Here is a 16,481-nt window from a genome sequence, read left to right on the forward strand (position 1 = left end):
TCTTTGCTAGACAGATGCAGTACTATACTTTCTTCTCAAGCTGGGCAGGGTAGCAAGCCACAGATCCCAGTCAGCCACACAATCACGAGGGTAAGATATACTCACAACCATTTTGTACCCATAAAACCATCTGTTTTTCACAGTATTCAGTAAATTCCGTAAGATTCAGTACTTTATTATAAAATAGGCTTTGTGTTTGATGATTTTGCCCAACTTTCATTAGGCTAACGTAAGTGTTCTGGAGGATGTTTAAGGTCGCCTAGCCTAAGCTATGATGTTCAGAAGATTGGGTCTATTAAATGTATTTTTGACTTAATGATGTTTTCAACTTATGATGGGTTTATTGGGATGTAAGTTGAAGAAGATATATATATATATATATCTATCTCAAAAATTTTATTTTTTTTCAATAGCTAATTTTAGAAATGCTAAAAAAGTTTGGTTCTTTTTTTTTAAAACAAGATATGGTCACTTTCAAAGAAAGATGAAATTGTTTAAAGAAGGGATACATTTTTCATGGAAAGATACTTAAACACACACCTAGGAAAACCTTTAGGTGTGAGTTAAGTACTGACTATGTGGGTTTAAAATCTGCTTTAAAAAACTGACATATTTAGAGGAGGTGAGTCTTCGCTGATTACGGTTTTAATATTTTCTGAAATAAATTTTAGGTTTTATATCAGTCTAGATATGTTGAGAATTAACTTTGGAATCAACACTGATCCCTTGGTCTGGACTTTGATTCTGTCATCTTCAGACATAGTTTTAGGGTATGTGAGCTGTTCGTTAGCCTTATTTCTCATTTGGGGGAAAATATTTCTTTTCCTTTGGGGAACAGGAAAGTAGTTGGCTAAATAAATAATATTGCTGATTCTTCTATCACTTCATATGCTATTTTTTAGGGCTTGTTTTCTGATGTTTCTTAGCATCCATTTGCCATGAGGATACTCTTGGCTGCTTTATTAGAACAAAGGCTAACTTCTTTGTCTCATTCTTGCTTTATTTGACTTGAAAAAAATAATTTTTTATAACTTGAGATGCCTGTCTTAGTGAGTTCATCAAGACACTTAATTTTGTTGCCAGTTGTTTAGAGAACATTACATATAAAGGAGACTGCTTTAATTTAGAATTGCTTGGTGCTGTTTATGAGTCTGCTGAATATAACTCTGCTTTTCTTTTACTGAGTAAATGAGAGTATTTCCCAGCTGCTTTGACAGACTAAATAACAAGCTTATTTGTGTGCTCAGTTACATTTTCTTTCCTGGGGTTTTTATCTGAACAACGCCTGTAGCTTAAGGCAAATCTCATGGCAGAAAATGCCTCTGTCTTCACTTCTCTATGTTCTGTCCTTTATAAACTTCCTTTTGAGCCTCTTGCAGCTCCTTCATGGCTGGATTCCACCCCCCCACCCCCACCCAGTAGACTACTGCTGAGCTTTTCTTATGGAGTGGCCAGACTTGTAAATTTTGAAATCTCTTCAATTTTGTTTCTTTCCAGTTGAGGTTTCCCTCTTTTATTAGGATACCTATGTTTATTCCTGGAGTTTTCTCTTCTGTTTGTATAGTGTCACCTTGTGAACCATATTGGTGGAGCCATATTAGAGCTGATACACAGACCAATCTCAGAGCTATTTCCAGAGTGAAAAATTATTTTCTTCTAAATATTTGTACATTAAGAAGTTCTCTATAGGAATGGTTCCTTTTATTTTCAGTTTACTGCAGTTACCTTCTTTAACTCTAACTTGATAACAATGAACTGCTTTTTGCAAAGATCAGTTTAGTCTGTGTTTGTTGATCTGTAAACCTCCAGTAGATTTGGTTTCTCTGTAGGCATTTAAAGTACAAATTGTCTAAAAACATTATTTACTGGTTTTCATCATACTAATACTGGGACTTGTTTATTCTGTAGTACTGAGTGCAGGTGATATCTTTTCACCATTTTTACTGAAGGTATTTTTTGTGCAGGGTGTTTTTGCTTTAGTAAAGTTTAGCTGGAAAGGTGACTGGACACTTAGAAAGTTCATTGGGACCCATGTCCGTGTCCAGAGGTCCATGCCTAGACTGATGGCTGCTTCTGTTGATGTAAAGCCAGCTGAGCTGACTGGTTGCTGCAGTTGGGTTATGTTTTGTAATGTCCCTGGGGCACCAGCTGTTTAACAGAAGTAGATTCTGGATATGTCAGAAACTCATAGAACTTTAGCATAGTATATCTTGAGTGTATAGTTTTTTTAAAAAAAAGTATCTTTCTCTAATGAGTTTCTGGAAGCATAATTGCTTTTGCTTCCTCCCTCCCTTTTGAAGTTGCTTTATTTTTTTTATTTCTATACTAGCATATTACTACCTTTTTTTGTGGTTGGCTTAAGAAAGTTGTGATCCAAACTTCTGAAGATAATGCATTCCTGTTTGATCATGCTGTTTCCCCAGACACTTCTTATTCTTTATTATTTTGCTGATACATTTGCTGTCCACCTACAAGAAGACATTTGGAGAGGGATCTGATAATACAGAGGAATAAGCACAGGCTGTCTATTTCTTCATGGAGAACTCCTTGTTTCTATTCCCAAATGTAGCTCCTATGGTCCTCATTACTTCTCATTGCTCCTGTTTTCTGAATCTAAGTAAGTCCTATCCTATCTTTCTCTCTCTTCTTTTCTTCCCTGTGTTCTTGTAAGTAAGACTGAAGAGAGAAGAACGTTAGTTCTTTCATAAAAAGAAGGTTGAAGTCACAACTAGATGCAAGATTAGTCAGTTTTGTCTGCCCAGTTTTGAGAGCTACCTCTGGGAAAAGAAAAGGGGCTTTTCTATGGTGAGTAATCCCATTTTAACTGTATTGTTTCTTTTATGTGGTAAATGGCCAAAACCATAAAAATTTCGCATAGATACTTTTGAAATGTCAGTTTTAGAAAGTCTGAGAAACGATTAAAATAGAGAAATTGAAAAGCTAACTGATACGTGGGAAACAGGAAGGCTACAACCAACAGAGAAGGTGGGAAAAGAAATAACCAAGAAAAGCTGGCCACACAGCTGAGTGCAGGGGGGAAGAAAGTTCGTATTACTCTTACAGATGGCTCCTTTTAAGCAGATTACATTTTTGTTCATTATTCATTCATAGTCCTTCACTTATCCAAAAATGTATGTATTTAGCACCTGTAATATTTTGTGCTTGATGCTCGGGTTATAGGGATGACATTATCATCTTATATAAACAAGAAGATGATACATTTGCCCTAGAAAGAATAGTCATTCCAACAAAGGTGTATCCAAAGGTTTATGTAATGTAACAATTTCCATTTTGCATTATCTTTTCTGTTTTCCCTTTGAATCCTGATTTGAATAAAAAGAAAGACTTTAAGCTGTTAGTTTTTATTCTTAAATTGATTTTTATAATTTTGTCTCTTATAAGGAAGCGACCACATTTTTGCATTGTCTCCTCTTGTGTTTCCTTAATTCATTACCTTCTCTGCTGATTTCCCAGTGGGGAAGTTTATTAGCCTGGCTGTGCAGAATTTGGTAGATAATAATAACGTTTGAGGTTCAAGTAGATTGCTAGCATTGTTACTTGCTGAAGGACCTGGTTTATGCTGAGAGGTGAAATACTGGTTATTTGTCAAGAGAATAGCCAGCAAGCTCAAAATTTCAATGAGAATTTGTGTTTTCTTACTAGAAGTGGAGATGAGTCCAGTGATACTAAGATTTGAAGTGGAAATTACAAGTTGTGCATTGTAATACATTTCAGCAATAGATTGATACTACAGTTTTGTTGGATTGGTTCTGCCCTGAGTCAATAATAAAAATGTTTTAGATATGCTTGGCAATTGAAGTTTGTAAATTAGAATAAAGGTATAAATGATAATGAAAGTGGCACTTGAGAAAATATTTCTAAATTGTTCTAAATGGCAGAATATTGTATTTTATTCTTCTGTACCTGTATGTATGTGAAGGATCTGTTATACAAAGAAAAATTCATGAGGTATAGTAACTAGTTGATCGAAGCTTCTGTGTGTGGCATGCTTCCAGCTGACACCATTGTCCTTTTCATGAAGGTATGTTATATCTGGACTGATCAGTCTACATTTTACCTGACCCTTACTATTTATTTCTGCATTATTATTTTTCAAACAAGAATTCCAGATAAATTGCTTTACCTGGATTTCGAATTAATTCTTTTTTTTCAGAATGCCAGGAAATACTCTCTTCTTCAGGAGTGAAGCCAAGACTGCCATCAATATGTTTCGTTTGTTTCTAGCCTGTATTTCAGATACTCAAACCCAATGAGAGTGTAACTGTAATTATTAGGAGTAACATCTAATTGATGTGTATTGACACTAACATCCTTCCTCTGGTCAAATTTTAGGCTGCCAGGATATTGCAGATGAGTTCAGAGCACAAGAGATCGATGGACAGGCTCTTCTCTTGCTAAAAGAAGACCATCTTATGAGTGCAATGAATATCAAGCTAGGCCCGGCCCTAAAGATCTGTGCACGCATCAACTCTCTGAAGGAATCTTAACAGGATCATGAGGCTTTGAGATAACAGCAGTTTTATTCTTCTTAATATGTAAGGTAAAGGCTCAAGTTGGCCTAGAATATTATCACTTAGCCAATGTGGATAGCCAAGCACATTGGGATCTCCACATCAAAGGCTGACATTTCTACAGGTGTGATAATTCATTGTACATTTTCATAATTAGCCAACATTGGTGAAATTAATTTTACAGGTTACACACAACATTGAAAGACTTGTTATAGAGGGCCATGATATTTTTCAAAGTGTTTTTACTAGATAATTTTTTTAATGGTGATGTTTATCATTAATATAAAAAATCCTCTTTAAAGTAATTTAATGATTTACATTTCTCTTCGTTTGATTTGGTTTTCTTATACATTTTTCTACCCTATAAGTTTTCTATAGGTTTTCATGAGAGAGATAATTTAGGAGTAATTTAGGAGTCCAGTGACTGGAATTGTATGCAATGAGATATCAGTGTGTGTTTTAAAAAAACATGTCTGCTAGACAGTTGCTTTGTCTATAAAAAGGACTGCATTCTAGCATGAATCATACTGATCTGGAAGAAGAGTTGGCTTCTAGTCCATACTTGACCAAAAATTTGGTGTGACTGAGGAATTTAGTTTTCCTCATATTTTTTGTTCATTTTGAGCAGCGGTTCTCAATGGAGGTCAGTTTTGCTCCCCAGGGGACATTTGACAATGTCAAGGAACATTTTGGTTGTCATAGCTTGGGAGTTTGGGGGGTGGTTGCTCTTGGTGTCTGGGGCATGGAGGACAGGGATGTTGCTAAATATCCTGCAGTGCACAGGACAGCCCTCTACAATGAAGAGTTACCTGGTCCAAAATGTCAGTTGTGCCAAGGTTGAGAAACGCAGATGTAGGAATGATAAATATTGCTCTCTTTCACCCAAAGGGATATTTTGAACAAGTGAGACATAGTAAGGAATACATTATACTGTGGAAGTATTTCAGATAGCATTAATGTTCTGCTGATGTATTTTTCCCAATTGTATGCAGTCTAGAAAAAGGGGGGAAAATCCATTAAATTGGCCTATAAGATAAGGACTAGTACACCAGTAATTTGATTCTCAGTATGCATATTAGTTATCTTTCATATCTCTTTGCACTGATGAAGGCATAATATGATTATACCTTATGAACCAGTGCACAGCCTTTGCGGGCAAGGCGATAGTTTGTAGTGGCTAGTGGTTGGTCTTTGGGTTTTTCTAGTGTTGAACATGCTGTGCCGGGTCTAGCTAGAATGCACATTCCTTTTTCCTTGACTAAATCCTTGTATGCTTCCTACAAAGCACTTACCCAGCTGATCTCTCTTGGATAATCTGACCTCATTTAGTATGTACATGTTTTAGGGGGAAAAAATTTTAAGAAACCTTTCATTGAACAGTTAGTATTCTGTTAGAATTATGGCACTAAAACAAAAGTGTTGTGAGAGCCCTTTGAGCTTTATAGTCCTGGACATCAAAACTGTTTTAATCTTTTTTTTATCTTACCTTTACCATACAATGGAAGTGTTTCAGTAATGGAAGGAACATTCATAGATATGTGGCAGAAGTTCAGTAAGTGAGGAAGAGTCCATGGGTTTCAGTCATTGTCACTGCTCTTTTCAAAAAGATTGTGTTATGCTAGTAGAAAACTAAAGATGTCATTAAAGACATCACAGATATTTATCTTTTGGCTTTGTGTACATTAGAGAATGTTGATTATTTTTATACAAAAATACAGCGGGTAATTTTTTTAACCTTTAGATGCCTCTTGTTTGAATGTATGCTTTGTGGGATTCTTTTGTGTAGTAATGTTTAAAAAGAAAAGATGTTTACTGATAGTTTTGTGTAGGATTAGAATATGTAACATAGTGTAAGGCTCATGTTCCAGACCTACAGTAGCTTGTAGTCTATGTCACATATTTCTTTATATCACATTTTTAATTATTGGATTAAAGTTTCAAGGAAAGGTAGGTACTCTACAGTCAGTTTTCATTTATTAGCAGTTAATCATTGTGACAGAGTTGTCATATGCTTGACTTTTCCATTTATCTTGCAATTTCAGAACACAAGTATAAGCTAAGCATTAGTAGGAGATGGTCCACAGTATGGGGGCTGAGGGACACAGAAAAATCCCCCCTGGAATTAAAACTTTATCGTAGGGAATCCACAAACAGTTCATACAAAACTGATTCTTTCGGGATTCACTCCCCTAGCAATAATGATTACCTCCCATAATTATATTTTCTGTAGCCTTTAAGGTATTAACTTGGACCTGTGTTACAGGGTCTCTTGTTTACTCCCTCTTCTGCTGTCAGTCACTGTGTACTTACTGAAAGCCCCTGTGCCTAGCACTGTGCTAAGTATCCAAGAAAGCTTACAAGAAGGGTTTCCATTTGAGAGCACCTTATAATCCTAAATCTTATAATAGTCTGAAGAATAGTCCAGATCTTTGGTTGTCCCCTCTCAAAACATACCCAGAAAATACACTTGCTTTTTTCAAGAGTTATTTTATTTAGAAATGGCTCATTTACTTTTCACTAGTAGTTTTCCTGTTGATGTAGCTGTTTCCTTCTGGATGATTTAACCATCTGAATTTCAAATTTTCAGTTATATATAATGGATAGTATAATAAGACAGTAACACTGGGTGTCCACGTCTCTCTGACCTTTTTTTTTTTAAATGGAGGTACTGGGAATTGAACCCAGGACCTCATGCATGCTAAGCATGTGCTCTACCACCGAGCAATTCACCCCGCCCCCTAGCTTTAAGCACAGATTTAGCATGAATTAAGTTGGGAGAGTGCTATTATTTTTATTTTCCTTCATATTATTAGTTGTTACAGGATTTTGATTGAGGAGAGGGAATGACAAGCAGAAAGAGGACATGGGAAGTTCTTTTTACTTTTGCTACTACCTAAGTTTGCATTTCTGACTTCTTTATACTGATGCACTCTTTTCTCATCGAGGAAGAAAATCCCTACAAGTTTGAAATTTTATTTACTTTAAGTCATGTGTTCCTAAGAAAGTAAACAGAACAGTTGATTTGTAAAAGTTGTTTCTTAAATGACATGCATTTTCATCCAACCTCCGGTAGGCCTGTGTTTGATGCAGCTCTGCAGCTTTGAATGTAATCAGTATGAGAGCGCTGTCCCCAAACCTGTCACTTTTTAAGTGGCTGGTAATTTCTCCATGATGGTACTTTTAATTTGCTGGGGCTTTTTTTTTAAGTCCCAGTTTAAGGGTCGTCTCCTCAGAGTAGAGAACATGGAATGGGAGGAAAGAAATATTAGTGAAGAAGCTTTAGAATAGGGGAGAGGGAGACAGGAGACCTGCCACTTTGTTAGTTTATCCCACTGCAACACTGAACAAATTTCTGCACTTTTGAAGTTAATATTCATGTTCTACCTAGTTTTAAATAGAAATTATTTTTTTTGGTAGCCCACTTTTTTTTGTTTCCTGGTGTGTTGAAACACTTATGAAATAAGTATTGTTGTACCCATGCCTTTGAATAATTTTCAGCATAGCTAATCTTCCTATATCTAGTGTGATATTCTAGTCAGACATTTATTCAAATAACTAGTCTTATATTAAGATCTGGCCTAGTGCCCCATGTCACTGCCTTGTTCAGTTAAATGTTATAAAGCGCCATTTATGTTTGCAGGGTTTTGGTACCGCCATGGCACAAGTATGGTAGGGAGGCAAGGTACAGATTGTATAGTCTTAGGCTGCGTTTACATGTGTGTAAACCGTCTTGGAAAGAGTAAACGGTCACAGGTGTGTGTGAACGACGCTAGCCTCACAGCCATGTCAAGTGGGGGAAATCCCTGGCCGGACAAACTGTTAAAACATTTCAAAGGTGTATTTTTCAACCAGAACAGTCTGGTTATGTTTTGTGGTTTGAAGATCCTCACCCTTAGTGAATGGAAAGAATTCATGCTGCCTTTGTGCAACGGGCATTGAACATTATTGCCTGATAGCATGAAAGGGCTTCACTCCCCCCTACCTCTTCTAGACCCAAGGAAACTGAAAACTTCCTCCTTAGAGAGACCTTTGCCTGAAAATCCCTACAGAGGACTTTGTAGTGGGGATAATTTTAGGGACATAACTGTTGCAAAACTTTCTAATACCTAATAGCCATGTTTCCATGAACCCTCTGGGCAGTGGAAACTGGCCATTTATGTACAGTGTTGCTCAGTCTGTTTCCTGTGCACAACGTGAAACTATAACTGGGCCTTCAGGAAGGTTTTCTAGAGGAAAGGACAGGGAAGTGAAGGAAGAGACAGGAGGAAAAGCATTCTAGACCCAAGAGGATAATATGGTTAACTGAGTGAGGCTGTGTAGTATAGATGTGGCCATCAGCAGTGCTAAACAGTAAACTGTAATGGTTGGCTCCCAGTTACAGCAGTAAACGGGGTATGTTTTTTCTAAATGTCAAGATTTACCTGTAATCAGACTCATTCGTTCACTCTCTTTATGAAGTGATCCTGCCCTTAGAAGCATATTAATAGCCCTAATGATATATAAATTGGTGATTTTTGACTTCTGAAAAAGGTGACACCTATTACAGTTGGAGAATATTTATCAAAAACTCAATAATTGAGTTATCAGAATTATAGAGATAATCCCTTTTCAGATACTACAGTTGAATCAACCATGTGGACTGTTAACAAAGAAAGGCATTTTAAAAGATTTTTTTAGATAGTATTTTGTTGGGTTGTGTCTCAGTCTAAGAATTGGATGACTAAGAGCTGTGGAGTTGTTTCTTTGTGTGGATTTCAGTAAACACAAGCCTACCTCTATTTCTTTGATGCACAGTAGTGTGGAACATGAAATGAACTATTTAATCTGCATTCCTCAAAATTGGTATTTTCTGAATCTAGAGCATTTGATTTCGTCTTAACAATTGTGATTCAATTAAATAAGCACAAGTACAGTACTAGGGAAAATAAATATGCAATCTGACTAAAATTTAATTTCAACCTATTATAAGCTGTACATCTTTTAACAAATTCTTTGGGGAGGATATTCCTCTTGTTAGAAGCATAAAATGTATCATTATATAGTTTCCCTCATAGCACTAATATAAGCCATTTCTTCAATAAAAAGTTGAAAATTATATTATCTTCTTTGGGAAAAATTTCCTAAATTTTTAAGAATTTTAAAGTTTTACGTATTATTTTTCAGAGCTTATTTACTCTATTTTAAAATAATACTATGGGAAAGCTTTTTTTGAAAGTTGTAAAGCACTAATACAGATATAATTATTACCATCATACTCCGAAGCAAAACATCTGGCTTTTTCTGACTTTCACTTTAGTGCACATATATGGAAAGGGAGACCTGCCCTCCTTTTCAGATCTGAAGCCCAACTTTTCTTATGAAAACTCTCCCCTTCAACTCTTAACACAGGCACACACATCTCTTAAGCGCCATGTTTATGGAAGCTTTTGGGAAATGTTTTCTACAAATGTTTCATTTTTTTCCCTTTTTATAACTTGTGAACATTTAATTTTACTTAAAGATGACAATTTCAACCTCCAACATTAGAGAAGAGGTACATTCAAAAAGTATTTTTTTCTACTGCCTTTGAAAAGTACAGTTGCTCTCAGTGATACTGGTGGCATCAGTATGAATCCACAGAAAGAAAACCTGTGTAAAGGTTTTTAAGTGTATTGTTTAAAAGAAGTAATGATTAAAGAAAGTAATGAGTGAATTTTAATTTGGAAAAAGGAAATCAATATAAATTTTAAACACTCTTATGTCAACATGGTATAGTTTTAAATGTGAGAGTAACGAAGTAAGTCCTTTTAGACCACCTACTTAAATTGACTCCAGTAATCTTAAGCATTGATAGTAGCCATCGTTTATTGACTTAAAGGTTGTACTTCAGGGACTGTTATCAGTGTTAAATCCTTGATTTTGTGGAGCTTTAATGATGGAGATGAAAAAGTTGGTGTTTATAAGACTGTGGTGGGGAATGGTAGTGAAATGAACATCAACCTATTTTAGAAAGAAGGAACTTTTTTAGTCTTGCCTCAAGCAAACCAAGTGTCCTTTGCTTAAAATCTTTGTTTAGAATGCTTATGTTAAAGTCATAATTTTGTTTTAGGTAATACTAAATAACCTACTTCAATAATAAATAATAGATGAATATAATCATTAAGTTAACATGGTAAATGAAGGTAAAACACCGGCTGGGGGAACGAGGGTTTTACCTCCCGTTGGTAAGTTAGCTGTGGTGACGCCTCAAGTGGCTACTTCGCTTGTGGCTCGTCTCCTCTTCTGATCATACAGAATGGAGCCGGTACTGCACACAGTGTGGATTTTGTTTAAATCATTTTTAAGCTATATAAAGCTATGATTCTAGGCCACATAATGGCATACTTTTTAGTTTCTCCTACTTAATTCCCTTTTATCTTAGTTCTCTTAATTTCCTTTTTTAATGGTTCATTTCACACTTACAAGCTTTTGCTAAAAGGTGATTATTGAACATTCATTTCCTGGTTCACCCCAGTCCTTTGTTCTCCTAAGGATTAAGGTAGAAAATTCATACAGGTGAGCAGATGAGGACATTTTTCTAAGTGCTTCTTGTTAAACCACTGAACATATGAACACATCTGAACATTGTCATTCATGCATTTATCCATTCATTTAGGAAACCATTTGAACACTTACTATGCAGTGTGTGGTATACCTGACTTAATGAACTAGTAATAAGTAAACAATATCACCCCCGCCCCATTTTTTATTGTGACGTAAACAAACATGTAAATAATTATTACTTAATGTACTGAATGTAAAGTTGGAACTGAGAGGGAATTTTTATGCACTGGGTGAAAGATTAGGCTACATGACATGTAGGGGGTCTGAGTGAATCATTACAGTTCTCACAGCACGCTTCACATAATCGATTAACCATATACCTGATTAGGTTACAGAATTAAAAGTACCTCACATTAGGATTTACATTTTGAAACTGTTGTGACAGCCCATATTGCTCAGAATTATTTTGACACTTGACTCTGTTCCAGAGGTGTTGCTATGCAGGGTGTGACAGAACAAAACAAAGAAGCTGGTGCTGACTCACTGTACACTTTGAACTACGAAAGCTTTACACCCAGTATTGACAGTGCAGTAACTTTTTGAAAACTTCAAGTCTCAAAGGAGCTCACTGAACAGGTTTGGTTTTTATTGTTTTGTTTCTTTTCAAAGCAAGAAAGATTACATAAAATTTTAGTAGTATTACAAATAATACACTTTTTAGAAAGCACACACGTTTTATATAGTTAAAGGGTTTCCTTTAACATGCAGAACTGGTAAACAAAATAGTTCCATGCTTGGAGCTTGAAACTGACAAGTTTTGGGGAGTAAACAGAACGGGAGAATTGATTGGGTAGAAGCTCCCTGGCTGCCCAGGGATTCTATGAATTACACTGTAATTCCTATTGACACAACTTTATATATTAACATCCACTTGATACTAACATTCTCCATAAAGACAAAATGAAAATATATTAAAAAGATCTTTTATGCATCACAGTGACAGCTTTTTAAAGCAGGAAAGTGTTAGATTAGAATCTATAATAAACTGTAAAGAGAAACACTAACATACAAGTAACCAGATAGTCTGGGTTTAAACAAATTTTTCCATGGTACTGGCTAATACTTTTAAAATATTTTAATTTACCTAGTTTTTCAAATATTTTATGCTGTTAAAATATCTATTACATACCTTTTGTATGTGTATTCTTAAAGTTTAAAAAATCAGTGGGAGTGTGCATAGATAGTATAATTTTGGACATCTAATATCCAACACATTTAACTAGATTCCCGTCTCATTCAAAAGCATGGTGTTTTTGTTATTCCCATAGGAAAAAAAAAAAAAAAAGCAAGCTCCAAAAACTATCCTCAGAGTAAGGGGTGAGTTTGTGAAGGTTGGAGTTGTGGACAGCAGTGTGCAGGATGGATACTCACACTGACGTCAGGCATTTCAGGCCTCTTTGTTGCATTAGTGCTTTTTGTCGTCTTGCGTTGAAAACTGTTTTTTTTTTTTGTTAACAAAAGCAAATTGTGATAAACTTTAAAAAAAAATTTAGTTTTGTTGCTTTAAGCAAATGTTAACTGGTTTTTTTTTTTTAATTCCTCCTTTTGGTTCCTCCCATTGTCCTAAATAGGACTTTCATATTATTAAAACCTCAAACACTGATCCACCCAGGATGAACAAAGCATCACCAAGGGGAAAGAAAACATTTTTTATCTTTACAAAAAACAAATGTTAAGATTATATATAGATGTATTCTTTATGTTGGATATTGTACTAGAGTCCTCCTTATGGGAAATGAGATAGTTTTAGCACTCTTAGCATTAGCATTACTAGATTGGTGTCTGTAGCTACCGTTTTAAAATGTATAACCTGAAAATGAAGTTAATTTTTGCATTATAAGAGCACACCATGATCTATGTAAAAAGATTGTCCATTTGGTGTATTTTTTTAAAAAAGAAAGCACTTTCATATTAACAAGTAGCATGTGTATGAATTTTAGATTTTCATATTTGTTGTGTCTGTATTCAGTGAAGTAAAATTGAACATTCAAATGTTTGTTGATGGCAACATTAACTGTTAAAGTAAAGCACCTTATACTCTGCTGCTTAAACTTGCTTGTAATTGCACCTTTGTTACCTGCACATTTTCACATAGAATATTGTTGTAACATTGCTTCATGTGGGTCTGGATGGAAGGTTAGTGGGCCTACAGGATCATTTATTTATATTGTTTATATTGCAATAATATATTGTAGACCAGTTGTAAGTTCATTTCTTTACAAATAAAAGCCTCTTCCATTTGGCTGGTCTATTGAATAATTTCTTTTTTTCTTTACGAGGCATGGGGAATCTAACTAAACAAACAGCTTAAGGAAGGGCTTGAAATAAATTTTCTGGATTTAAAATCTTGCAGAGTATAAGTCTTTACTAATTAAGTAAAATATATTTTTAATCCCTGAGTTCCATGTGTGGCCAATTAGAAAGCAATACATTCAGAAGGAAAGTAACACAGAGAAGTACAGCAGGCTTGGACTTTGACAAATTAAACATCTATGTAGTTTAACTCAGTGATTTCAGATGATTCTGTCATTCATACTGCTTCACTCCAGCTGTTCTCAACCGAGGACAATTTTGCCCACCAAGGGAAATACGGGAATTTCTGGAAACTTTTTTTTTTTTTTTTTTTAAATGAGAATTGAATACAGGACCTCATGCATGCTAAGCATGCACTCTACCACTGAGCTGTACCCTCCCCTGGAAACATTTTGATTGTAATGACTGGGGAAGGAAGTTCTACTGGCATCTAGTGGCCAGAGGGCAGAGATGCTGCTCAACATGCTACAACACACAGGGCAGCAGTCCCCACAGCAAAGTATTATCCAACCTAAATGTCAGTAGTGCTCAGGATAAGAAACTGTACGTTCACACTGTGATACGTTGCCTGTGTGATTATGTAAATATGTGCCAGGTGTGTTACAACTGGAAATGAATCTGGTATGTCATGGAAGAGACCTAGTCACTACTGAAAGGTAAGCAACAAAACTTTTCTTTTGGAATATTTGCATTAAGAACAGAAATATATATTTTTTAATTAGCTAAATTTAAATAGAACTAATCTTTCCCCTAATGTTAAAGAATATGATCCTGACTTTCTTGCCCTGAGTTTAATAAAAATGTTTAAGCTTGTATCTGAAATGTTGACAGTGAATCTCAGATTTACATAACAGTTTTTTGGATAACACAAACATCAGTATGGCCAACAGGTATAAAATTTTTTTGTTGGAAGTGTTTTGTTTAAAACCAACCAACCAACCTAATAAATATCATAGCCCCCAAATGACACACTGTGAAAACGTATGAAAGTTTGGGGGTGGGGCAGAGTAGGGAAGCTTAAGTTTAGTTCATTCTTTATATGTCCCAAGTCATCATTCTTTACCATTCGTAAAATTCTGCTTCTTATAGCTGTTAAGTTTTAGTATTAACATGGCACCATATCAACAGTTATTGATATAGGCTTTTCAATTTGCTCAAGATTATGAATTGTAAGTGGAATGAAGCAGCATTTCCAGTTGACAAATGGATCTACAGGCAATGCCATGTCTCTAAAATTAAGTTTGTGACAATTAAACCAATAAACTGTAGCAATGAGGAAACTATTGACAAAGTACAACCACGGAATGTTCATCTCGATGTATGCTGGAATCTGTACTTTAAATAAAAGGATAATTACCTGTAGTAGTACAAATGGTAACCAGGTACCAAGAAAACAGATAATGAACTTGGGCAAGAGTGTTTTTTTAGAGCTTATAGTATAACTTGGGTGGGATGAAAAGGGAAAATACAGGATAGTCTCATTCATGTAGGAAGTTATCCTAATAGCCTGTACCAAGGTAGTAACTTCTGACCAAGAGGTTATAAAAGCCATAAATAAAATTATCACCATGGAAAATGACAGCCAGTAACTCTGAATGCTAATGTAGAAAGGACATTGATAAGAATAAGCATTCTGTACCTTCAGGCTTTGGTAGATAGCTGGATCTCCTAAAACATAAGCAAAGACTGAAACCCAAATTAAAATAACTGTAAAGAAATAAAATAATTTTTGACACTTAAAGGGAAGCCTGGTGGTTTTAGAGAAATTCAGGTAATAATCTATAGAAGCTGTCAGGAAAACTGGATAATGCAGAAAGCCATAAGTAAAAGAAATAATTTGAGTAAATAGGCAGATGTGGTATTTAGTAAACCTAACACCTAAAAGCACAAAATCCCTGAAATAAGATATAATGGAGATGTTTACCAAAAGTAAAATATCAATGAATGCTAGTGAAATGCAAAAATAGTCCATAAAATTTTGATGGGTGTTTTTTCTTCTCATTCCTAGTGTGAGGATATTTAATAATATTTTCCCAAGTATAATCACGAATAAAAGACAGTTACCATCAAGGAGATGATTTGTTTGATGTAGCTGGTACTGAAAAGAGCAGTTCTCTGAGGTAAGAGCAGTCATTTTTTTTTTTTTTTTAGTTAAATTTCAAAGGCCTGCTGCTATAATAAAACAATGCTTCGCCTTATTTTCCATCCCTGCAAAGAAAAGTAAAAAGAAAATCTTGATGTTACCTTGATGCTATCACTATTTTAAAACTTTACAAAGCAAGCACCTTTAGTCTCGAAAATCTAATTTAATCCAATCATTTCCCCAAATAATTAAATAGTAACTTATATTTCTCATAGTACTTATAATGATCAAAAAGAAATAACTGTGTTTACTTTGGTCATTCTTTGAGACCCAGGTGGTCCAGAACTCTCAGATCTATAACCAACTGTTAGATATAAATTAATAACTTCTACATAAGTATAGGTTTTAATAACTTATTTTTTTAAAAAGTAGAAAAACACTTTATCTACCAGAGTCAAAAATACAGGCTTCAAATAGTAGCTTGATAGTAATTGTTGACTCACTCTGACTCCAGATAACATTACCCATTTTTCTCTTTTTGTCAGTGAAATTCAGATAATGCTTATGAAGCTCCTTTAGCAATTTTCAAAGGTTTTTAACCGCAGGATTAACATTCGGATCAAATCTCAAGCTCAAAGATATAAAACAGATGGTTCAGCTGAAAATAATGAGAATATTGGTAAGGGAAAGAGAGAAAGATTAACCTTCTTGATCAGATCTTTCAGGTATGGCACCTGGAGAGACAAAAGAACAGCAGGAAGGAGCAGGGACACCTGAGAGCATTATGAAGCGCTCGGTAAGGGCAAAGGAACAGGAGCCGAGCTTGATTTATAAATGCATTTGAAGCAGGAAAAAAAGTGAAAGAGAAAGGTCAGAAAAATCAGGAAAGGATGGGAAAAGGAAGGAAACTCAAGAAATTATCCTTAAAAAACAAAACAACACAGTTGACCCAAAGTTGTTTCTGCAAGACT

The 16,481-nt window shown here is 35.1% G+C and overlaps 2 protein-coding genes across 11 annotated transcripts in view; one reads left to right on the top strand and one right to left on the bottom strand.

The window, feature by feature from the left end:
- Positions 1 to 13,356, top strand: part of PHC3 (polyhomeotic homolog 3) — a 72,906-nt gene extending 59,550 nt beyond the window's left edge. For 8 of the 9 annotated variants that reach the window (XM_045514574.1, XM_010952092.2, XM_045514575.1 and 5 more), the window contains one exon: positions 4,354 to 13,356. In XM_045514574.1, coding sequence (XP_045370530.1) covers positions 4,354 to 4,508 — 155 coding nt within the window. In that variant the 3' untranslated portion in view covers positions 4,509 to 13,356. The remainder of the gene's footprint in view (positions 1 to 4,353) is intronic. The other variant, XR_012508461.1, reaches the window with a different exon arrangement.
- Positions 11,680 to 16,481, bottom strand: part of GPR160 (G protein-coupled receptor 160) — a 36,748-nt gene continuing 31,946 nt past the window's right edge. For both annotated transcript variants that reach the window (XM_045514580.2, XM_045514583.2), the window contains one exon: positions 11,680 to 15,635. In XM_045514580.2, coding sequence (XP_045370536.1) covers positions 14,533 to 15,561 — 1,029 coding nt within the window. In that variant the 5' untranslated portion in view covers positions 15,562 to 15,635 and the 3' untranslated portion in view covers positions 11,680 to 14,532. The remainder of the gene's footprint in view (positions 15,636 to 16,481) is intronic.

This window comes from Camelus bactrianus, chromosome 1, assembly GCF_048773025.1.
Source record: "Camelus bactrianus isolate YW-2024 breed Bactrian camel chromosome 1, ASM4877302v1, whole genome shotgun sequence".
Taxonomy (NCBI): Eukaryota; Metazoa; Chordata; class Mammalia; order Artiodactyla; family Camelidae; genus Camelus; species Camelus bactrianus.